The sequence below is a fragment of the Perna viridis genome, chromosome 4 (genome assembly GCF_037379345.1).
Source record: "Perna viridis isolate PV_CMFRI_1.1 ecotype Kerala chromosome 4, ASM3737934v1, whole genome shotgun sequence".
NCBI classification, from domain to species: Eukaryota; Metazoa; Mollusca; class Bivalvia; order Mytilida; family Mytilidae; genus Perna; species Perna viridis.
In genome coordinates, this window is record NC_142448.1 from 10430398 (window position 1) to 10455810 (window position 25413).

General features: G+C 31.4%; 1 protein-coding gene across 1 annotated transcript; it reads left to right on the forward strand.

Moving 5' to 3' along the window:
* Positions 1-727: 727 nt before the first annotated feature.
* On the forward strand, positions 728-25203 carry LOC148618808 (DNA polymerase delta subunit 2-like). Its single transcript, XM_088578045.1, has 9 exons — positions 728-1030; positions 7224-7345; positions 7667-7790; positions 8468-8588; positions 10569-10845; positions 12063-12220; positions 12500-12627; positions 13013-13114; positions 24998-25203. The coding sequence occupies exons 1-9, from the start codon at positions 805-807 to the stop codon at positions 25156-25158; spliced, it is 1419 nt and encodes a 472-aa protein (XP_088434171.1). The 5' UTR covers positions 728-804; the 3' UTR covers positions 25159-25203.
* The last annotated feature ends 210 nt before the right edge of the window (positions 25204-25413 follow it).

Sequence of the window (25413 nt, forward strand, 5' to 3'; positions counted from 1 at the left end):
TTTATTTCTACACAGAGCAATGATACAGCTACAACTTCCTTGATTTAATTATATAGAGTTATATGCTGTTTTAAGTTGAAGTACATATACTACTACTACTACTAAATTTAAACATGATAAACAAATAAACATGTACATAATTGCATGTGTTTTTTGTACAGAAATAAGTCGATTGAAATCATAATAATTAAGTATTTGAAAATGTATTCAGCATTCAGTTGTTTCAAATATGTTCAATAGCATAACTAAGTAGATATAGAATTACTGAATATTTTTACAATTTGATAGGAGTATTCCAAGATGTTGTGAATTCCACAAATATTTAAAGCCTTTGATTGAGATGCATAGAGGTGAGTAACACTCTCAGACCCACAAGAGGTCAGGGAGTAGGCAAAAGCATTAATGCTGCAGCCTGGATGCTAATAGGACATACTCTGACCTGGTATCCCATAGACTGGCCTCCATCTTTAACCTTGATTGATTTACTAACACTTTAAACCAACTCTGTGTGACTTAAAAAGGTAATCAAGGTCTTTAACAAGATGAAAAGCTTTAAACTTTTATTTTGTAATATAATGTATTACCCAGATTGCTGGCACCAGGTGAATCAAGGGTGGGAGACGTTTTTAATCCTTCACAAAGCCATTTTGAAAATATGATGTGGTACGTTGCGAATTGTAATTTGATATGTGATTTAAAAGATCTTTTTGGTGTTTAGGTAATTTATATTGTCAATTTACCTTCTTCACCGGAAACTTCTACTGGCGGGAATGAAATAGAAAAAAGAAACTTGTAAGCTGTAAAATGTTGTTGACAACAGACCAGATTCCTAGAAATGTTGGGAAATTGTTGAGCGAACCTAACGAAGAGAGTGCAACGCAGTACACGCGTTTTAGTTGCTCGTATGACGATCATTCTTCTCGATTCAGAGTGAAAAGTAGAAACTTTCATCGTCAGTATGCCCATTTGTATGCAGAGCGACTCTGGACAATGAGAAATAAAGTAGTCGCAGCAGCAAAGAAGAAATGGGGTAAAAGTCAATATATTTCTTTTTTTTCAATTTAAGTTTTTGACCTACAACTTGGAAAACTTAATATTACAAGATTGAAGTCATCACTACAGAAGTTTTATGGTCATCATCACGAACTCGTGGATCGTTATAGTGTATCCATTTGCACTGTGAAAACTGATTTATTCAATGGGTCATAGTTTTCCTTTCCTCGTTTGTCTACCCTGGACTTGACTTATTTAGTTTTGTGAGCAACTCGGCGGGTGTTTCTAGAAAAGCAGAGGACACTTACCCTACCGGTGCACCTAGCCCATGCTCCAGTTTTTAGTGGAGTTTGAGTTGCTCATTTGCTATTGTTACTTTGTATGTATGATTTTAGTTACTTTATGTTCTTTGTTTATATATACTATGTCTGTTATCCATGTCTGGTCTTTGTTCCTGGATTGCATTCTTTTGATTACCGCTATAACCTGGGTTCCCTTGATTACTCTTTAATACTATTACTAGGAAGGCATTTGCCTGAATTGCGAGTGAAGCATTGAATAGGTTCCCTTTTAAATAAAATGGATTTCATGTCATGTACTATTTGTGCAAAATTTGATTGAGGATTTATCAGTGAAAACCTGCAAAAGATATTTGAAATATTTGTAATTTTATCTGTAAAATTTTAAAACAGTTCCTTATTTGATGAAAAATGCCTTGTTTAATCACAACCTGAAGTAAGTTTTTTTGATAATGTCTGAAGAGTACCGATCAAATAACATGTGAGTCTTTGAAATGTTTCATTTAGGGGTTGTTTTGACTACATTTCAAAGCTTCAATAAGTAGATGAACGAACTATACTAAACTGTACTGCTTCTGTAACAGTTGCTACAATTTGAAGTTTACTACATAAGTTTTATGGTAATTGTCATGAACTGGTAGATTGCAATGGTATATCCATCAGTCCATCTGCATCATGAGCAGTCATGGCGAAATTTGTCGGACATGACCGGTACTTCTAGCTGCCGGCCTGGTAAAATATGTGATTTTGGGACCAGATGTCTGGTATGTTTTTTTTTATTAGACACGCCTCAACAAGAACATCTGGTTTAAAGGTGGCGTCTGAATCGAGGCAAATTTAAATTCGGTCTGGCAGATAATTGTTCGGTCCAGCAGATTTTGTTAGGTTGCCGGACCAATTGTCCGACAGGTTGAAAAATGATTTTGCCAGGTCTGCATGAGAACTAATTTTTTTTTTACCCTGTCATAATTTTCTATTTCTTTTTCATCTACCCTGTAACAAATATAAAGTAATACCAAGAGCGATAATTCCAAGTCATTTTCACATTAGCATCGTACTTGAAAAATGTGAAAGGGTTTACTTCTTACGAAATAGAGATTCTTACCAAGTAAATGTAACTTAATATGATGAAGGGATGAAGGTTAAACCTCTTAAAGCTCCTGAAGAAACACTAATTAAAAACAACTTTGATAATTTTTGTCAACTCTGATTTGATATATTATACTTATAACCTTATGGCAAATTTTGTAATGATGCATGTCCTAAAGCATTATACTACTTGTCATGGTCTGATATATTTATTGGCCGAAATGTCCGGCATTCATAAGGAAGTAATTCTAAGCATAAGATTATTCATGCTTATAGCTGTTTTTGATTGGTCGAGAACATCATTGCCAGAAAGTTCATACATGCATGTGAACTTTGGCAGATCATTCATACATGCATGAACGCCAGTAAACTTGAAACCAATATGGCGGGTGTGTAGTTCGAAAGAGTGTGGCATTGAACTGAATGGCATAATATAGCTGTAAAAATAGTTTATTACGCACATTGATTTTACCAGTCAAGTTTGTTTACAGAGAGTAATTTTCAGCTCGGGGAAAGAAGCTTATAACTGAGTCTGACTGAACCCTTGAAAACACCTTGTTGTAATTTTCTTTCTTTCTTGTTGTATTTCCTTAATAATTATATTCCTGTTGAATTGTTTACATCTTGTATTTTTAAATGCCAACTAGCCACCCTCACTGTCATTGTGCAGCCGATTATGTGTAAATATTCGTCTGCGCTCCTATACGTGTGCAAAGGAATGTTTGTGTATTCAAGCGTAAACATAAGCACAGTGTATCAATATAACTGACAGGCTCTCAAAGGGTAACTGACTGTTGGATAAAATTATGAGGATTGAACTGCTATTTTCAGTCGTTCATGCATGTATGAATGGATCTCTCCACTCCAAACATTACATGAACAGCCTGTGGCCCTTCGTTGAGTTTTGGAGCTCTGAGATCCATTTATACATGCATGAACGACCAAAAATAGTTGTTCAATCCTATTTTATTGGTTGTCATGGTCCGAAATGTCTTGGGGTCGAATTGTCTGGCGCTGGTAAACATAATGGTTCTTATAATTTGTGAAAAGTCTTATGAGATTTCTTTTATTCAATTTAGTTTCGCTTCATTCTGTTTCGATTTGTGTCGTTTAATTATGTTTTTATTACGATTTGATTCATTTTATTGAATTGTCTCGTTTCAATTCTTTCTTTTATCGATTATTTTCATTTTGTTTTTGTTTCGCAATTTTTATGACCCGAGAGTTGTGGGTAATATTGATTACGTAATTTTCATAAACATCTGGGCGCCATACTGCAGACTATTATGGCCAACCCTATCTTTGAAAAGCTATGATTTGATTTGAATTTAATTTTCGAAGCTATCAAATATTTTCCAAGACTGGTTTGGCTTTCAATCGCATATATACAAGTATACGCAAATGAAGCTGCCATGATGCTGTTTGTCAGCTCCTGAAAAATGAAGGTACAAACCAGATATTGATGCCATAAGTATACAGAACCAAGTTGATTAATACAGCCATAAACGTTCCCTTCAGGAGCATAATAATATCTGGATTAAACTATATTCCATATCTCAACATAACTTGTGTGAGTAGTGTAATATATAAACAATCATGTCTGTATCCCATTTTAAACTCTCAAAATCAAAATGAAAAATAAAACATATTATGAAAAATAACAAAAGAAACAAACTTAACTACAAATGTAATTAGTAAAACAATAAAAATATAACTTTCAGTTATTTACCTGGCAGGTTGGTGCAAAGGTTTGTAGTCTATATCCTGTGTCTCCTAACTATACACCTATACCAGAAAATGTTCTGATAAGTCATGTGCATAATAAAAATGACTCCACGAAATTTTAAGTTTTGAATAGTTTTAGTAGGTTATTAAAATAGCTTATAGTTTTAATATCATCCAGAGCTCAATCAGTCTCAATCATGCAAAATAGCACACAGTCTCCAGTCTAAGTCTAAATTTAAGGTTCGACAATTAAATTAAATATATTAGTATAGGGAATAAAGTCACACTAAACTTTAGAAATGAATAACAGAACTCCAGAGAAACAGAATAAAAATATAGAGCTCAGGGAAAATCACAGGACTAAATCAGGGAAGTGTCCAATTCAAAACCAATAGAGTGAATTCTAATTCACAAATTGCACTAGAATTTCCATCTGACCAATGATCCCAATAAAAATCAATACTGCTCAAAGAGTTCAACTAGGATTGCATATTATTAGCTTAACTAATGAGATAGTAACCAGTAGCTCAAGCTACTAACAAAATCAAAGTACTGAGGCACTGCTAAACCAAAGATTCAATACAATACTGCATATTATTAACTACAACTTAAAAAACATTGATGACAATGCAGTTGTTGATCATTTCCAACAGCATGTGGCATTGACCAACAAATTTTGCAAATGACCGACGACCATTTTCCAATACAGTAGATTCCGCTTAATTGCATAGCCTATTTGCCAGTAAAAATTATGCAAATAACCGGGCTATTCTTATAACCGAAATTACGATTTTACCGGAAGTGCGAGTTCAGGTAAGACGACGATACTGTGGATCAACCAGGGATATCACTGTTCAACATTTCTGATCTGGTATTTAATTGTTATAGACCTTCTCATTGTATTGTTCTTTTATCAATAAATAATAATATATATTGTGTTTGTCTTGTTTATTGACCTTCTTTACGCTGTGTGTATTTATAAGTAAAACCACGTGTTTCTCATCTATAAATAGTCAAGTAATTTCCTGACTTTTCTACGAAAGCAAATTTCATATTTCAGGCAGGATTCAGTGTAATAATCATCAATGTTAGCAGTTTTTGGGCTTTTGAAATGGTCTGTGTGTTTTTATTCCTCTGTTCATTGTACACTGATAGTTGTGTATTATACGCGTCATTGACCTCGATATATTCCTATGAAGAGTGGATAGTATGGGGCACCTTAGGGTAGTTGAATTTCATTAGACATTGTACTGAATGAATGACTTTTAATTTTCGTATATTTATGCCTAGTAACCCAAGCTCACTCAAAACTGTTCAGCTCATTAAAGAAAATTAAATTTACATTGATAATCATTTGTAGTCGGAAGAATTTAAATAGGGACAAAAAAGACCCCAAGCCGAACCTCAAGCCGCATCATAAGGTGATGTTCGGCATGTCGTCAGAAGTCATTGTTCACCTAGGTACTTGTTTATTTTAATGTAATTAGAAATCATTTATATTGTCTTTTATGTCCATGATTTTTTAATCCATTATTAACACCTCCTGATTGATGATAATCTAGTTTTTACAACAATAAATATGATTGACATATTTATGACCCGAAGGCTTAAAATAGAATTTGGGAAAACCTGTTTTTACCTGGACGAGGCAAAGTTCTCTATGCAATAAACCGAAATGCACCTCCAAGGCCTATGCAAATAAGCGATTTTTTCCCTAATAGAATAATAGGAAATGGTTTTGTGCAGGAGAAAATTATGCTAATAACCGAAATATGCAATTAAGCAATATGCGATTAAGTGGAGTCGACTGTATCAGACATGAAAAATTGTCAACCCTTATAAATTACAGTCTGCATGGTTTTATTACTGTTTAAACATCCTGTCTACCTGTCTCCTAATTGTTTATTTGAAATTAATTGACAGGTGTGTGTCAATATTAGCTGATGTGTGCATCATTGTGTATACAAATTAATTGAAGTGACTCAGAGAATTTTCATACGTTTATTACTTTATTTAATTATGAAAAAGACTGACAAATCCATTATTTTCCTGCTGATCTTTCACTAGGTTTCAGTGGTAACGAAAGCACATGGTGCTGTAACTAGAATTAGTCGTAGTTTGTAACTATTCTTTTCCATAGAATCTTTTTAAAACAGAAGTCAACAACTAATTTAAATCAATATACAAAATGTATTCACGATTTTTTTTTTTTTTTTTAATAAATAATCAATATTTTTTTCCATCATCATTCGGAAATTTTTGGCTGTTTGCTGATGTGATGAAAAAGTCCGAGGCGTACTATGTTTTGTTGACATGTTAGAACGTCAACGTGTGGTTGAAACCGAACTCGTTCACTTGTTCAGATATTGTGTAAAAGACAGTGTATATGATGAAATAACACAAATTCCAATATTTATCTTTAAATAACAACAAAATTTAAGCTTATTCTTGATCTGAGCATGTAAAAGACTGACACAAATGTCTTCTGAAGTTTGATAAAATGACTGACATGGGCTGTCAAACTTTCCGGACCCTTGCTCTATACTGTATAGAAATGAACAAACTTCATGTGAAAATACAAACTATTTATCCTTGGAATACATTTTTTTAATGTCTGAAAGAATCTTGGTTCCCTTGATTACTGTTGTATGATACATGTACTTGATACTGTTCTTGGAAACCAATGCATGCTTCATGGTCCCCATGGCAGGGTAAGGATCATTTTGGCCTAAAATATTTTTTTTTGTTTCCCCAGTCAGTGAAACACCAGCCTTACTTCACTGAGTTGATTTTTTGCAACATCAACATTTATTTATTTATCATTAATAGATATTTAACTGAGTTTGTTTACTAGTAATGACTAGCTACAATGACCACTGAAAAGAAAATGTGATGTTGTGGTTCAGTTTCTTTTATAACACTCACTCTTGTTACTGAGGTCACTGAGATTCATACATTTAATAGATGATTTTATATTGTTAAAGCTACATGTAGTTGAAACAGTGGTTTCTATTACACAGGATTTCATTCAGTGTTCTTGCCATGATATGGCCCTAGTCGCCGAAACGGCATTAAAAGATAACAATCAATCAGTCAATCAATCAATCTATTACACAGGGAAGGACACTAAGATAAAGAAGTTACATGAATTACAGAGTGATGAAAAGTGTGTTATCATTGGGACATTGTTTAAACATATGGAACTCAGACCAAGTATTCTTAAAGAAATAAGTGAAGAGGTACATATAAAAATTGGTAAAGAAACTAAGGCTTAATTGACTATGTGTAACAATTGCCTAATTTCATGCCAGCAGGTGAATTAAAAGATATGAATGTATGTAACTAAAAGAATTTTCATGATTGTAAATATAAAATATTTAAGTCTTTAATAGACTTTAAAATATTGAAGATTTTCAAACTAAGGCAGTCTTCTACTTGATTAGATAAAGGAATCTCAAGACTTTTTAAATGAACTCCAGACTGAAAAGTTGTTTGTTTTATCTTGTTTTTTTCTCAAAAGGAGTTCTATCAATACATGTATGTTTATGTGTGTATTACAGCATAATTTAATGCCACAGCCAATCAAATCAAAATACACAGATGAAAATGATAAATTAATCCTTGAGGATGAGTTACAGAGAATTTTATTGGTTGGGACATTGGATGTACAGAAATCAGTCACAGGTAAAAAGTAGATAATGAAATTTAGTATTAATGTTTTCATTTCATAAAGACATAATGTAAGGCTGTTGCTTTAACTTTAAGAAAGATTTGAAAATAACTTTCTCTATTGCTCCTTTCAGGAACTACAATTTTCAAGTTGAAAAAAAAAACCACCCAGAATGTAATATTGCATGGAAATAGTGCATTGTCAACAGAATTAAAAAAACATTCTTTTTTACTGAAATTTTTTACATGAAACTTTCTTTAAGTGGTAAGGGATCTACTTTTCTCCAATAATTGTTGTCAAGGTCATCACTGAACATCCCACAAAGGTAGACAAAGGTAGACAAAGGTAAAAATGGATTCTGATGCAGCTTGATGTTGAAAGTTTAGCATCTAATGTGGATATAATTATTGCTTACAATGTAGGAAATCCAACAAAAGAGGAGCTTGTATGTAAAGTGTTAATGTAAAAATCAAAATCAACAAATATGGATTAAAGTTTTTTATGGATATTTGGTATCATATAGGGATTTACTTATTTATAGCAAAATACATAATTATTGTTAAACTTGATGTATGCTTTAAGTGTTGAGAATGCAATTTTTGTTGCACTTTGATGAAGATGTAATGCATTCTTTATTTGATCTTACAGTATTTCTTATTTTTTTTTACCTTTATACCTTATCTTTGGCAAGGTGTCATAGTGGCATTGTATGGTGTTGAGCCTGATGACAGTCGAGGGAAGTTTCATGTTGAGGACTATTGTTTCCAGGAGTTACCAGAGCAGATCCCAAGGCCAATGACAGAAAATAACAAGTATTACTTTTAATGTCTGCACTTTTTCTGTCCAGACATTATATGTCTGGTAATACAATGTACTTTCTATCTATTCATATTTGTGCACCTTACATCACCTATGTAGTAAAGCAGGTTTGAATGACACTCCACTTCAGTAGAAAGTGTACATGTATTTTGATGCTTTGACACCTTTTTTAATGCATTATGATTCGCATGAGGTTTGTCAATGCAGGGAAAAGGTGGAGTCTAAATGTTTTTGCCACAAAACTTTTTTCATAATTAAGATTTTTTATAATAGTATAACTTTTATAATGATGTTACTTTAGTGAAAAAAAAAAATCCCAAAAAAACACAGATGAAAAATCTAATGTGGTATAATTTTTTTGAGGGACACCAATTTTTGTGTTTTTGTTAGTAGTGTAGAACAACAAAATTAAGAATACAATAATCTCAGTGAATGAATGTTAATTCACATTGAATAATGATTTTAGATGTTAAAATTTGGTATCACTCAAGTGACAAGGAGGTAGAAGCCATATCACGCAGTTGACATTGGTTTAATCCTGGTTTGTCCACTTTTAATTACCTGGATTATCAACCAGTTATATAAACAAAAAGGACAAAGGGTTCACTGACCAAGTCTGTTCCAAATTTATAGGTGTCATACATGTATGTTTCTCTATACATTCATATGCCATTTTTGCTTTTGCTGTGTTAAATACATGTAACAACATTGATAGTAATATGTAACTTGAATACAAACATTTTAATCTTATTTAAGCACTATTTAGCATAATTAAAATATACATGTAACAACATTAGAACTTCTATTATTTATGTCTCTAAACCCTTTCCAATGTATGTTTATTTAATATGCTTCTTTTTACTTTACTCATCACATGTATAAATAATTGTTTTCTTATCTGATAGATTATTTGATTTGATTAAGTACACTAATTCTCTGCTATACTTGTTCTGAATCTACTGAAGTGTTTGAAGTTGCGCATTTTCGATACTTGAAATCTAATAGAACCTTCTTTTTCCATTTTTCAGAAGCAAACTTCAATCTTAGCTTGATTCACATTAATTTTGGTTGATTTTAATACATGTACAATTGTTTTCATAATTTATGTTTTCTTTTCACATGCAATTTATGTTAAATTTATTAATGTTTGTAAACTTAATCTGTAACTGTTTATAGTTGTAATTCTGATATGTTTGATATTCAAGATATTCTAATGGTAAATTAATTGAACTCTAAGCTAAGTTATACTTGAACAAAATCTAACTAAATACTTAATTACAAAAATAAAAATTTCTACTATTAATTCCATTTTATCTTTAACATTGTGCATATTTTGTAACATTTTTATTATATTTTTGCAAATTTGTTGCATATTACAACAAAGTAGTGCACATTTTAACTAATCAGTTTCAAAAACAAAATTATATTAAAGCAAAGTTATATATACACACATGAAAAAATTGTTTATAAAATTAGCATTCTAAATTTTGAGCAAAAATAAATAAGCTTTAGCAATAATTTTGCCAGAATAACAGACAAATTTGTTGATTTAAGACATTTTGGACCCACACACCACAAATTTAATTATTCAACAAAATGCCTCTTTTTTCCTCTAACCACAAAAATGGATACCAACAAAAATAAACTAAACCACAGTAAAAAAAGGCAACACCTTGTCACTAAACCACACCATAATAGCAGTTCATCCTCAGTCTTGTCATTAATATGTGAAATGCATTAATGATACCTCATATTGCAGATTTGCTTATCAAAAATACTTAAGATTACTCATCAAAGTCCTGTTATTGCTGGAGTTTCACTAAGACAAAACTTGCAACAACGTGTTTTGAGTAGCTGTGGTTATACTGCTATCAACAACGTGTTTTGAGTAGCTGTGGTTATACTGCTGTTGACATCAATGACTTGTTTTTACCATGTTTATTTTTTACATATGACCGATATTTATTTTCCAGGTTCATAGCCATCATATCAGGTCTTGAGATTGGTGGAAAAGAGGATAAGTTGTTTGCTCTACAGTTATTTGTTGACATGGTGATAGGTCTTGTTGGAGACATGGACCAACAAGAGTCATCATCCAGTATTGTACGGGTCATTGTGGCTGGCAACTCACTCAGTCAAGACACACAAGACAAAGAAAGTTCACAGAAGGCCAAATACCTGACAAAGAAATCAGAAGCAGCCAGTGTTAATGCTGTTAAGACTTTAGATGATGTTTTTTTCCAGTTAGCTGTGAGTTTGTTAAGTTTTCACTAATCAAGTCACCATAGATAACAAAGTTTGATATTTTGTAAGCATGTTTGTAAAGTAGGAAAGGAAAAATAATATTAAACTAAATATGACAAAATCACAAAATGAGTATCATTATAGAAACAAATTATATATTATTACATGTATATTATTACCAGAAAATAACTTGGAACATATATTACAAATTGATTTTTCATACTGTAAGCTTAGTTAAGTTTTTGTTAGCTTTTACTGTAAGATATGTATCACAAGAATAAAACTCATGTATATTTTCTTCAAGGAAGAAATACAATTTGATGATGTGTGAATTTTAGAATGCAAAAGTAGATTTAGTTTAAAAATGAAATAGATGGTGCAAATATTTCCTTGTTTGCAGTGTATAAATCATTATTTGGTAGGTTCATGCTGCGTTTATGTGGGAGAAAAAAACTTCATTCAGTTTGCATTCAATGGTAATTCTAATCCAGTTCTGTGTTCACACATAAAAAGTTATTAATGCGAATTGAAATAACACGCATGAAACAAGTTTCCAAAGTGAATTGAAATAATGCCTAATTATATGAAATTGACTTCTGGGTATGTTTTCAATAATGCTAATTAAAAATTTGCTTTCAATTTGCATTCAAATGCAAGGTGAACGGACAATTTCGGTGAAAGTGAATACTTCAAATAAGTAAGTTACAAATCCGATGCAAATTTAACATTTTAACGTGTGTGAATGCAAAGGGAATTCAAATGTACATTGGTGCAAATTCAAAATACTTGAGAACATTATCAATGCAAATTGGACTATTAAAATTGAATGCAAATTATATTAGCCATAATTTCTGTATATTAAAAAAAGATCAGAACAATAGATGCATAAAAGAAATAATGTAATTATCAAAGTATATTTTAGGTCTATGTAAGGCATTTTTTAGGAAAAGATTATAAAATACTTGAAATATATTTCATGTTGACCCAGTATTATGATAAGATTATGGCATAACAAACAAAAATACAGAAAACTATGAAAGTTAATCTGATGGTGGTAGATTGATTATGTAATTATCATTTCAAATCAAAAGTCTGGGGTACAGAATAATGAGCATTCGGATCACATTTACATGTTCCCTGACTCATTGAGTAGCGGTAAAATAATAATGTTAACCAAGAAGCTAGTTATATGAAGATAAAAAAAACTTCTGTGTAATTTTCAGGGGTGTGTTGATGTAGACATTATGCCAGGAGAATATGACCCTACAAATTTCACCATGCCACAGCAACCATTACACAAATGTATGTTCCAACAAGCTTCAAGTTTTCCCACCTTCAGAACAGTAACTAACCCATATGATTGTAGTGTGGAAGGAGTGAGGTTAGTACACATAGTAGATGGTTTTCATAATTAGAAGTTAATTCATTTCTATAGAGGGCTTTAAAGGAGTTGATGAAATTGGAGCCTTCAAGTTTAATGTATGATGATTTATTTGAAAGTACGCTATCACTTATTAAAGAACAAAGCAGATAATCTACTTTAAAATAATTTGTTATTATTTGGCATTTTCAGATCATAGAGCATGTAATAATGAGAAAGTTCTAGACTTAATTAAAATGGCATGTATTTAATGTAATATCCCCCTGGTATTTATTGCAGAGTATTAGGAACATCAGGACAGTCTGTCAGTGATATTATTAGATACAGTGAGTTAGAAGATTCTACAGAAATACTAGAAAAGTGTTTGACGTGGGGACATATAGCACCTACAGCGCCAGACTCATTAGGTTTGTACACTGTCATTGTTCTAAACAAGTGTACATTATTACTGTCATTGTTCTAAACAAGTATGCATACATACATTCTTCCTCATTTTTAAGATGATACCATCAGTTTTAGGAGTTCATTGAATCTTAACATAAACATCTAAAAGTTTAGCTATTTTTTAAGATGAACAAGTAAGAAGAAGGCAAAATATCAGTGTTTCAAATAAACCAGGAACACCTCAAAGATGAATAACCAAAAAGTACGCTCTGGAATGAACAAGACAATGCCCACTAAAATTGAAGGTGAACTCAGATACTTCAGAAGGGACAGTGGTCCTGTCTTCTCAGCTGAGCTGCTCATTTGAGGCGTGATGGTCAATTACATGTAATAGTCTTTCCATTGTAGGTTGCTATCCATTCTACAAGGAAGATCCATTTATAGTGACAGAATGTCCCCACATATTTTTCTGCAGTAACCAGGCATCATTTAGTAGTAAAATATATAAAGGTAAATATTAAAAAGCTTTTTCTAATGGCACAAGCTTTTATACACAGGCAAAATTATTTCACATCATTTTCACACGAATTTCACTTGATTTTCACCAGAATTGAGCAAATAAACTAAATGACAGAGTTCACATGAAATTCGGGTGAATGGAGCCTTCACGTGAAATTCACACGAAATTTTCACATGAAATTCGTGTTTAGTGAATTTCACATGAATTTCACGTGAAAAATATTTGCCTGTGTAGTATATTTCTTTGCATCTTTACTTTACTGATATCATTGTCTTAATGGAATTACACTTTCTGCACAGTCAAACATCAAAATGTGTAATGTGTGAATATATTGCTTAATTTTATGTACTATTATTATGCTTCATGTATTTCATTTTATGCTACTTAATTCTTGTAAAATGCTTTATTTTACACTGATTGGTATCTGATTTTAGTATTTGACATTTCATTAAATTTCACTGCTAGTTTTTCTATGATTATCTTATCAGGTTTCAATGGAAATTTTTCATTTCATAAGGAATTGAAATTAGTGAAAATGGTATCTTAAAAAATTCTTACAAATAATACTTATTTTTTATTGTAATTTTTGTTTTTATTTTGATATTAAAATTTAATGATTTAGATGAAATTGTATTCTTTGATTTTCTGGCTGATTGTTGGATTTAAGCTTTAGCTAATCAGGATTTTATTGTACTGTTTTGGGAGTATATACAAAACCCCTGTCTGTCAACATTGCTCATCAACACAACTCTGGAATCAGAGACCAGAAAGAGTCATAGTAAAACTATGATTTTCCAGATGTTAAAAAAAGGTCTCAACTCGAGTAAATTGTACAAAAATGTCAACTATTGCATGAAGTGGTACATATATACAGTATTCTATGTGCATGACTGATGTTAATTGTTTATATGAATTGTATTAAAGATATGTTTGTGCAGTTTGTCCTAAACACTTTTTCAGCTTCTAGCTAGCGCCATAAATTTCACTCAATATTTCCATTTTAGCATATACTTATTAAGTACATTTATTATGCAAATTATGAATGTATTATGTTAATGTCATGCACAATAGTTATGTGCAAATTCTCTATCCTCAGTATATGACAATTTTTTGAAATTTTTTTACAAGTGTCTGTTTTGTATCTGTTGTTGTCATTGTTAACAATATTCAGCTCACCTGGCCAAAGGCCATGTGAGCTATTGCCATCACATGGCATCCGTCATTGTCGTCCATCGTCATTGTTAACAATTATACAAGACTCTTTTCCTCTGAAACTACTTGACGAATTAGAATTAAACTTGGTATGAATGTTCCTTGGGGTATTCTGCATAGAACTGATGTGGGGATTTTTGATTCGTCAAAAAACATGGCTGCTGTTACTAAAAATAGAACATAGGGGTCAGACAGTAGTTTTTCACATATATCTCCTAAATCGTTAGGTTTAGCTGAATTTTGACTGGGTAAAAGTGTTCAGCATGATGAGATCTATCTCTGGTCAAATTTTGGTTTAAATCCGTTCAGGTCTCACCACTTCCGGGTCAAATGGCCACCCCTCTATGTAGTACCAAAAACACACTGAACCTGGACATATGCATTGTAAGTGCATTATTTGTGTGTATTATGATTAAAAGTAGTCAAAATAAAGCTGAGAATGTGTACTTTAAAATCATATATGTAATTAACTACAAAAGTGTATGAATATTGTTTACATGTGTGAGTAATTTGCCTCCATGCTGTCAGTTAGCAGAACAGGTAAAAATGTGGATTTTCAGTATTATATATTCAAGTAAATTTTTTGAAGAATTTCAACAATCATCGTACCATTAGCATAATGATTTTGGAAGCCTTTTTTTCCAAGCTTCACAATGGTATGCAACTTTAAGATGTCATTTGTCCTGGGAATTCACAGTGAGACTTTGAAAATTACTATTTTAACATGTAAAGTAATGGAAACATTAGAAGTGGTTAGTAAGACCATAAATTAAATTACGGCATATTTCAGAGAAATGCATAATTTGAGGAAAATTGCCTTTCCTGGTCATTATTTCCATTTTCCCATAAAATCAGTATAGTGATATTGGTAATCTGGCTATATTTTAAGAGGTGCATTGTGCAAGGTATTTTAAAAAACAACATAGCAACAAGATTTTTATCAGTAACTGTGACTCTCAACTTGACGTCATCCATGAAATACACAACATCACTGCTTGGGATATTCAAAGTACTCAAATAGTCACACAGCACAGACTTAGAATCACACAGTAATAAAATAGGAATGATATAAATTGCTGAAATCTGTTCTTTTTTCATAATAATAAATGATATTTACTATTACAACTTCTTGAATTACTATAGGTATCAATTTGGTGTGACAAGTTAGTTAAAATTGTCATTTTTGTAGTAATTTAGGGAAAATATCACAGAGGGGCATGATATAAAAATGCCAATTTCTTTGTAGTCCCATTTCTGATTTTGATATACCACAAGCTTTCATAAAATGTAAAAAAAAGAAAAACATAAAAATTCATAAAATGTTTTTAAGCCATGTTGGAGTTATTGCCCTTTTTCAACGATTTTTGCTATTTTTAGTGTTATTTCTTTCAAAAATCTTCTCTTCTGACACTACTTGATCAATTGAAACCAAACTTGGTATGAATGTACCTTGGGTTATACTGCATAGAACTGATGTGGGGATTTTTGATTCGTCAAAAAACATGGCCGTCGTTACTAAAAATAGAACATAGGGGTCAGACAGTTGTTTTTCACAGATATCTCCAAAACCGTTAGGTTTATCCAAATTCTTTCAATAGCTGAAATGATCCATATGACATTGTATTAGGCTACAAAAGTCTTCAGACTCCTTGTAAGAGTTATTGCCCTTCAAAGGGGAAAACTTGGTTTTTTTTAATAGTTTTCAGTCAATATCTTGAAAACTATGATAGATTAAAAGAAACTTTCAATTGTTGAAAAGATCTTGTGGTAGTCCTACCAAAGACTTCCTGAGTCAAAATTGTTGGACAACTTGTTTAATTTATTGCCTTTCAAAGGCAAAATTCAACAAGGTGAGCTATTCAGGTTCCTGGAGCCTCTTGTTTAATAACCATTCTTCTCTGAAACTACTTGACCAATTAGAACCAGACTTGGTATGAATGTTCCTTAGAGTATTCTGCATAGAACTGATGTCGAGATTTTTTAATTTGTTCAGCATATTCAACATGATGAGATCTATCAGTGGTCAAATTTCCTTGTTAATCTGTTGAGCCATGTTGGAGTTAGTGCCCTATTTCGATTTTTTTTTAATGCTATTTTAATGTTATTTCTTTAAAAAATGTTCTCCTCAGAAACTACTGGACAGATTTTAATGAAAATTGATATGATTGTTGCTAAGGTATGAGCATTAGGAATTTTTATCCAAGAAAAAGTATGGTCGCTTTTACTAAAACAGAATGTTGCTTATCAGACCAGGTGAGCGATTCAACTCTTTAGAGCCTCTAATTTCCTTATCTTAATATATCACTTAATGCCATAATGTTTAAGTGAGTTTTGTTTCTATTGTGTAATAGGTAAAATGCTACATGTTTTGTGTAAAGTGTGCTTGTTTCATGTAGATTGTGTGCATTATATACACGAATTAGTGTGAAATTGGGAAGCTATTGAGTATTGTATCATGCAAATATTTTTCCTTGTTTTGGTGGTTGGATGGCTTATATACTTATATCTTTTGTAAATAAATTATTGAAATTGTTTGTTACACATATCAAAAAGTGTACAGAAATTAATTTGTGTTGCATTCATAGTAAAATGTGTCTAACCGAGGCAATGTCTGACAAAATTTCATTTAGTCTGGATAAGACTTTTACATTTTTCTTGTTGACCATAAAGAGAAAAAAGTTGAAATATGCCATTTGGTAAGACATATTAAACATCTATTTTGCTAACTCAGGAATGGTCTGGTTGTGTTTTGGAAAAGTATACATTTATAGAAAACTGTATGAAATGAATCAGAATGGCATTATTTATAGGTACAACAGGGTAGCTTTTTTCCCATTAGCTAATTTACCAGCTGTTAACCAGATGTAGTTTAGAGTTGTCTTTCTTTAATTGTTGACTATTAGCACAACTTTAAAATCCAGGACTAATGTGACATTTCTGTTATGGTGTATTGCAGCTAGTATGGTCTTTAGACATTGGTCTAGACTTGAGACTAAATTAAAATAATGAGGATCAAATATCTTAAGATCATGCCGTTCCCCAGTCAGTATTTACATGTATAATTTGACAAAGATCAAATTAAGATAAAAGTTAGCGGTCTACTACCTGCAGCTTTTCTGTTTTACTTTAATATGTTTACTTTAAAGTGAAAAAAAAATTTCTAAAGCTGTAAGCATATTAAATATAAGTGAGGCATTACAATATGCATCATTATAGGTTTTCCAACCATCTGGATCACTTAAATTGAGATCTAGGAAGTGAAACAAGGTGATTTCTTCATAATATATGTAGAACCCTGACAATCAATTCAGAAATTGTTGCAGCTGTCTTCTTCATTTATTTAAAAAAAAAATCTCCTTTTAAACTATCTTTTAAACAGGTAATCTGTAGCATTTTGAAAATTAATTTCTATTTGTGACAATATTTACAATTAAAAAAAAAAAGATTTTTCCATCTTGGCAGATGGACTTGGTAGTTTTGAACAGCTTCAATTTTATTAAAATTTGTTCAATTAACCAATCAAATTTAAGTGTGATCTCTCACTAAAAATGAGAACATATTTCAACAAACCATATTTTAAGTTGGACTTTATATTTCCTTTCTGAATAGCAACTTATGGGGTTAGGTTCATCAAGTTTATATCCAGAAAATACCTAAATTATGTTGTATTAACAACTTTTACACATTTTACCACTCAAAGCTACAGATTTTATTTAATATATGACCAGTGATAGTTAAAATTAGAAATTTGTGATACCAGCAAATTACTCTAGTGCTTTCATTCATATAATACTCTTTATGTTCCACGGAAGTCCATTCTGAATCAGACTTTATTCTTAGAGCTTTGTATAAAATAATGCCCACCTATTCATTCTTATACTATTAAAATAGACAAACTTATAGTTTGTCTAGCAAAATCTTCTAAAGAATGTCTAATGAATGATTTAATGAATTTGTTTTGAAGTAAAATAAATTATAATAGTACTAAAAGGAGAATACTTTGTTAATGATGTACTACGTAAGTCCCTTGAGCATTTTTGACAAGTCTGCAAAGCTTTTGATTGCAGATTACCATAGCAACCCAAGAAGGATGTATAGAACAGGAATAGTAGCAAACCTTCTGTATTTAATTTTATTAGGTAAACAAAGATGAATGTTGGTTTTCTTTACTGAAATGTAGTGCAGATGAATGTAAAGTTCAGGTTTTCTTGAAACAAAAATACCAATTTTTTTTATAAATATTGCTAATTTAGTCATCTTGTACAGATGTTTCAAGGAGTAACCTTATATCAGCAGTATTAGAACCAAACACAATGAAAGATCAGGATCTAAAAAAAATTGTTTACAAGAAGTACTGAAAACAAAAACTTGAAATAGGAAACCAAATCATCACCAAGAGGTTCTACCATGTGCAATTCAAGGAATGAAGCCTCAGTGAATTTTGTGATAATGTCAATTTCTGTTTAACAATGATGTGAATTTAAATCTTGAAGTTTTTTTTAAAAGTTTTTAAAGAATTTTCTAGCGTTTGATAGTTGATCGTAGGAAATAAAAGGCAATCTTGTGTAAATGTACTAAATTTTCAACAGAAAAAATTAAACTCAGATTTCCATCTTTAATTTCTTTTTAATTTCAACGCCTCGTTTCAATGGATTTTAAGATTTGCATCTGAATGACGCAAAAATTGGTATATTGACGGAAGTTGTGGTAGATGTCTTTATACTTCCTATACAAGGGATGGAAACCATTGATGTAAGCTGTGTTATGTAGTTATTTATTAAGAGAGAATCTGCCATCAGCAGGTTGTAAATTTGTGTTTAATATTCTTGCATGTCATATTTATAGCCTATAAATAGATTATTGGTGTACAATGCATGGAAATGAACTACTCTTCCTTCTCTTTAATTGGTGTAATTTGATTTGTTTTAGCAGTATTTATGGTAAAGTGGACCAAAATGGAAACAATAAGAGTATATGCTTGATCAATGATGTTGTATGTTTTCTTTCTCAAGCAGAAGTAATTAACTATTACGAAACATTGCAGAAATAATGATTTATTGATATTTATAGTTTTACTGGATATCAACCCTTTAAGACTCTTTTTAATAAGTAAAGAATGAATATGTAGATCTATGATGGGTTTTACTTATAAGTGCATATGTACTTCAGTTTTCATTTTAAAAAAATAGTAATATTGAAAATCAACACATTCAACAAAAAATTAACTAAATTGTATTAAAACTTATGGTTATATACTATATCGTGTTATTGGTTTAGACACGGTGAAGCTGCATGAATAGAAAACTTATAGGAGGGATAACTTGTCAGAACTTTTCAAAGATATTAAGACCATACTTCAAGAGGTTTCCAAGGTGCATTAGTTATACCCCCACTAAGTTTTTTGGGGTGTGGGTAAATAGGAATTACGCTGTCTATCTGTCCATCTGTCTGTCCATATTTCTTGTAAGCGTAACTCCTAAACTGCTCAAGGGATTTTGAAAAGTTTTGAATCATATGTAGATGTGCATGAAGGAATAAAGTTACTGTTGGAGGACTCTAAAGGGAGGTAATTGAACTAAGGGTTTATATATTTTAATTTCATTTGAAGAGGGTGTTATTTTTTTTTTGAGCTCAGTGTATTTCTAGTTTTTAATAAATAAGTAGTACCAGCATTCACTGTGAAAGAATATAAAGTCTGGACAAAAATAATGACATTAAAATTACAGGAATATGATTATAGACCCTCTCCTGTTAATTGTAATACTAATTCCTTTAGTGATAGGCGTTAGCATGGTTGTGTTGACAAGTAACTGTGTAAGGTAGCAAAATGTTTTACAGGCAGGGAATAAAATCTAGATGTATAGCTACTCAATAATAAGATTATATAACATCATTTGATACAAGTATGTTGGAGGATTTAATAATTGTTTAAAAGTTCAATATTACAACTATAAAACTTAGCTTTGTTATATGTTTCATTTATTCTTCAGATAATTTACTTTGAAAGTATTTCTTACCATCCTTTACAAAAAGTATAATTTACAAAAAAAATATCTTACAAGCTTTAAATCTTCTGCTCATTCTGGAATGCTCTAAGTTTTCATCAACACATGTGTAACACCAGTTAGACATTAATAAGAAATGTTTTTTTATTAAAACTTTTCCTTTATTGTACTAAAATGCAAATCCTTTAAATAGCTTATAATGTAACTGAAAATGTGGCTAATAATAATTGATATCCGATGTGCAAAATGTCTCCATTACCAATGAGAAAAAATATCTCCATTACCAATGAGAAAAAAATGTCTCCATCACCTATGAGAAAAAAAATGATGTGATACTGTTTTATATATTGACGTAGGAAAACAAGTTATAAGTCAGAGGATGTGTCAACACTAATGCTTCTAGAATGGTGTCATTAAAAAAAAATAAATCAATTTTTGAAAAGAAGAAATTCTATTGCACCATTTGTTGTAAGGAGTAATTTCATTAGGTATTTAAAATAGTTTTAGGATGTCAATTCTACATTTTTAACACATGGGCAAATTTATTTTAAAAATTTTTATACCCTGCCTCACAAAGTTGGGAAGTATCACTCGGGTAAGTTGCGTGTCCATTCATCTGTCCCTCCCCGTATGGTTTCCAGATGATAACTTAGAAATCTTAAAATACAATTTCCTAATTTACATTTAATAAAGATACTTAGTGTAGAAATTCATCAAAAAGCTTTGCATCGTTCATATTTTTTTAAAAGACTAATAAATAAAATTTCGATGATGTGACAATGGAATAATAAGAAGATCCCACATGACATTAGTGTTTTCTTGGAGGAAATAATAAAGTAGCTATATTTTTCAAGCACTTATTTTATAAAAATGAAGAATAGGTCTATGATCAGTTCTTAGCTCACTCTAATCATTTTTTTTTAAATTTGAAAAACTGTAACAATACTTATGACATATTTTTTCTTGTGACTCTTTGTGAGGGTTCAAGTGTTGGAAAGGGGAAAAGTGAAAGTTTTTTGTGTGCATTTTTATCAAATATCTTAAAAAAACATAGTAAATAGAAAGAAACTTTGAGATTGGGAAATGATATGGAGTGCTGAAATATTTTATTCCAGATATCAGGTATTTATTAGGTGAAGTAATAAGTTGAAGAGATGTGAATTTTAACATACTAGTTCTTTTTTTTTAATCCTACATGGTTTTATGTTGTTACAGTTTGAAATAAAGCTTAATGATTTCTGTCATCTTATGTCGTTTCAACTTTTTTTAAAGAAAGGTCTTCAAATTATTATTACTTAGTCTTCTGCATCATTTGTATCTTAAATCCATTTTTCTCACATTTAAAGTTTTTGCTGTCTAAATTGCTAAAATGTGCTGTTTGATTTAGTACTATTGTATTCATAATAAAAGAAAAGACATGAATTAAACTTATATAATATGGTGGAACAGCAGGTAGATATAACATGGTGGAACAGCAGGTAAATACATAAGTTTTTTAAGTTTTTTGTTATTGTAATTTGAATAAATGTTCCAGAAACATCTTTTCTGATAAGTTACAACTAAATATTTGTTACTTGAAATGTGTAATGCCCAATAGTTTCTCACCTTATCCCTGAGACAAATTTAGAATCTTTATTATCTATGTCATCTCACGTAAAATATTTATCACAAACCTGCTAACCTAAGGTCAGTAAACACTCAAAGTGTTTTAATGGTTTGTTCACTTCAGTTTCATAAAAATTTAGTTAATCGGTTGGTTTCTAGAAGCCTGACACTGTAACTACTAAGATAAAGATTAGCTTCCATAGTTCTACATTCATCACCGTGACCCCATACCAATGTAGTGTCCTTGAGGGTCAGCAACCTCCTACAGTCATCACCATGACCCTGACCAATGTAGTGTCCTTTAGGTTTGGCAACCTCCTACTGTCATCACTGTGACCCCTGACCAATGTAGTGTCCTTTAGGTTTGGCAACCTCCTACTGTCATCACCGTGACCCCTGACCAATGTTGTGTCCTTTAGGTTCGGCAACCTCCTACTGTCATCACCGTGACCCTGACCAATGTAGTGTCCTTTAGGTTTGGCAACCTCCTACTGTCATCACCGTGACCCCTGACCAATGTAGTGTCCTTTAAGTTCGGCAACCTCCTACTGTCATCACCGTGACCCCTGACCAATGTAGTGTCCTTTAGGGTCAGTAACCTCCTACTGTCATCACCGTGACCCCTGACCAATGTAGTGTCCTTTAGGGTCAGTAACCTCCTACAGTCATCAACAACATAGATCTTTTCACCGGACTTGACCTTCAGCAAACAGCACAGCTGGTGACTTGCATGAAGCCGGAACTGCTCACCCTACTGGAGCACCTGCGTTAAACCCCAGGGTTTTTGATTGGTTTGTGCTCTTTCTTCATTAATCTACTTTTCCTCAGACTATTTAAATTTTGAATTGATTTATATCTTTAACAAAATGTTGAAAAATGATTGTATGACAAAAATCACGTGACACATGTGATACCGATAGTCCGCTGTTGATTGTCATGTATTTAGAATTGAAAATTATAGAACAAGGTTAATGAAAATGTATTTTTATTAGTGAAATTAACATAAGGACATTACAGATATGTTTGGAGAGTGAACTCCCTGTTGTGTATTATAGTTATTGGATTTAGAACTTGATTTGTCATTATTACATAACAACAGGAGAATTACCAGACATTATTGTGAGATAGTTTCAATCATTTATCAATATTTAAGACCCAGTAGGCTGAAGTTTTACCAATTAATGTATTTTTTACATTTATCTGTCTTGTAAAGTAGAATTAGGTGACTTGTGCATGATGTAGTATGCTGATCAAATATATATAAATTGTATTGCAATAGTTATTTGTTTGAAGGCTGTCAAAATGTAACGGTAAAAATTTATTAGACCATTTTTAAAAAAAATTAATTTTTTTGGGGGGGGGGGGTTTTGGTACTAAAATGAAAGGATTAATCATAATATCAAAGGAATTTTTTTTTTTTAGTAGAGATTCACATTTGAAAGAAAAAGACTTAGATTTGTGTGTGTCTCCTGTAAATTTTGAAAGTTGATATGAAGCACGTTAATTCTAATGTTTAAGGTCATTTGCTCTTTTGGGATGAGTCATACAAAAGTTAAGGACTGATTGTTGATATCTACTTGTTAAACACTGCAGCAAGTTGGGCAGGGTAATGGACAAGTTTTAGTACAGGCTTATGTCTAGTCGTGCCTTTTTGTAGATATGCAACTTAAGTTCTGATGTTGAGAGAGTTAGGTCTTTTTTTGAAGTTATTGAGTAGTTATTTATGTACAGTCAAATATTAATATTAACTAAAAAATATAATGTAGGTAGGAGGTTCTGGACACTCTATTTAGTACCCAGGACTTTCATTAGCATAGTCTTGTCCTTCAATATATCAAAGAGAACCTCTAATGAGAAACTTTACATCAGGTACTGAGAACTCAGATTGAACGCTTGTTAATACATATACTACATCATTGTTTATTTTAATGACCGAGTGATTGTTTTCAACATCAAATTTGTACAAAATATCTGAATTACAGATTTCTGTTCAAAAACTGCTCATTTAGCATCTCTGTATAGTAATAATATATTATGCAATATTTGATTGGATGTGTCAAAAATACAACTGCATGTGGTAACAAATTGGAAAATAAATACTATCTAATAAAAAATATTTACAATCTTGCTTTGATTGCAACAACAGCAGAATTTTATTGTATGACATTTAGGCACCATGAGAATGTTATTATTTAGGAATACAAACTTTATTCTTTATGTGGTTTGGTCAAAGCTGTATTATCTAAATTTAGCTTACTATTCTATCATTTTTAGTGATTTATTGTCATAGATTATGTCAAAACAACAAATTTGCAGATATTAATTTTCATGGTTTATGAGATGATGAAATGTTTCATTGCATGAGAAAAGATTATTATTGTTACTAAATCTTGTCAAAAAAAAGTTGTATGCTAATTATAACAAGAAGAAAGAAACACATTATTTTAAAATTATTTTTATTGGAAATTGCTGGTCCTTGGCAGTCTGTTCAAAACACTATTTCAGCTACTAGTACAAACCATCGGTTTCTATTGATTTCAATATATTTTTTTAAACAAATTTTAATCAAATGTCCACCAGCTCTTATTAACAATTACTAATCTCATAGCCAGGGCTAGTGGCTAAATGTGCAGGCTGCCTTGAGGTAGCTGGATTATCTCTTTATATTTCCGTATCTTTTACTTGCCATATATCATTTTTTGACATCACAACTTAGCCTAAATAATTAATTCCTTACTAGTGTTTTTAATACAGTGCAATAATATTACACTGCAAAATAACGAACTCTTGAACATCATGTTGCATTTTGGGTTTAGTTAGCAGCATATTCTACAACTTTATAATCTCAAAAAATCAATCTTTGACAAAAAAAAACTTCCTGAATATGAATGTGATGATATGTAGACGTATCCACCCACATCAATTTATTCCTTAGGTGCCTAAGATTTTATTAATCTGGTTATTCATGTCAGATTTAGGTGGGAATAAATCACCTTTATTCATATAAATGCCATGGATGATTTGTCTATAAATATATATTTGTGTTTTTAGGTCCAAATGGTCAAGAAGTATTACTGGTCAGTGTGCCTAAGTTCCATCAAACAACCTCTTGTGTTTTGATGAACCTTAAGACATTTGAATGCTATCCTATGGAGTTTGGGTCACAATTGGCATCATCAAAGGGAACAGAAAGCCCAGAAGTTGACAAATGACAGTTTGACAGTTGTATCAGCTCAAATAATAAATTTTGTATTTGTTATATTGTTACCTTGCCCAAGTCCATAACCTCAGCATCAAAAGGGCAGAATGATTTCATATGTCTGTTTAAAATATTTTCAACTTGTTGTTTGTAGAATCTTAGTACGGTAATGATTAGCAGGACCTTTTAGCAACAACTTAGCAAACAAGATTTTGATCAATAATAATCTCTATTAACTATCATTATTATTAGTACTTTGTAATATAGT

What these genes read in the sequence shown, in the direction of transcription:
- LOC148618808 (XM_088578045.1), top strand. Translation starts at nt 805, where the DNA reads ATGTTGTTGACAACAGACCAGATTCCTAGAAATGTTGGGAAATTGTTG. An exon ending in CCAATGACAGAAAATAACAA is followed by an intron (nt 8,589 to 10,568) that starts GTATTACTTTTA and finishes TTTATTTTCCAG; the next exon opens with GTTCATAGCCATCATATCAG. An exon ending in ATGTTTTTTTCCAGTTAGCT is followed by an intron (nt 10,846 to 12,062) that starts GTGAGTTTGTTA and finishes TGTAATTTTCAG; the next exon opens with GGGTGTGTTGATGTAGACAT.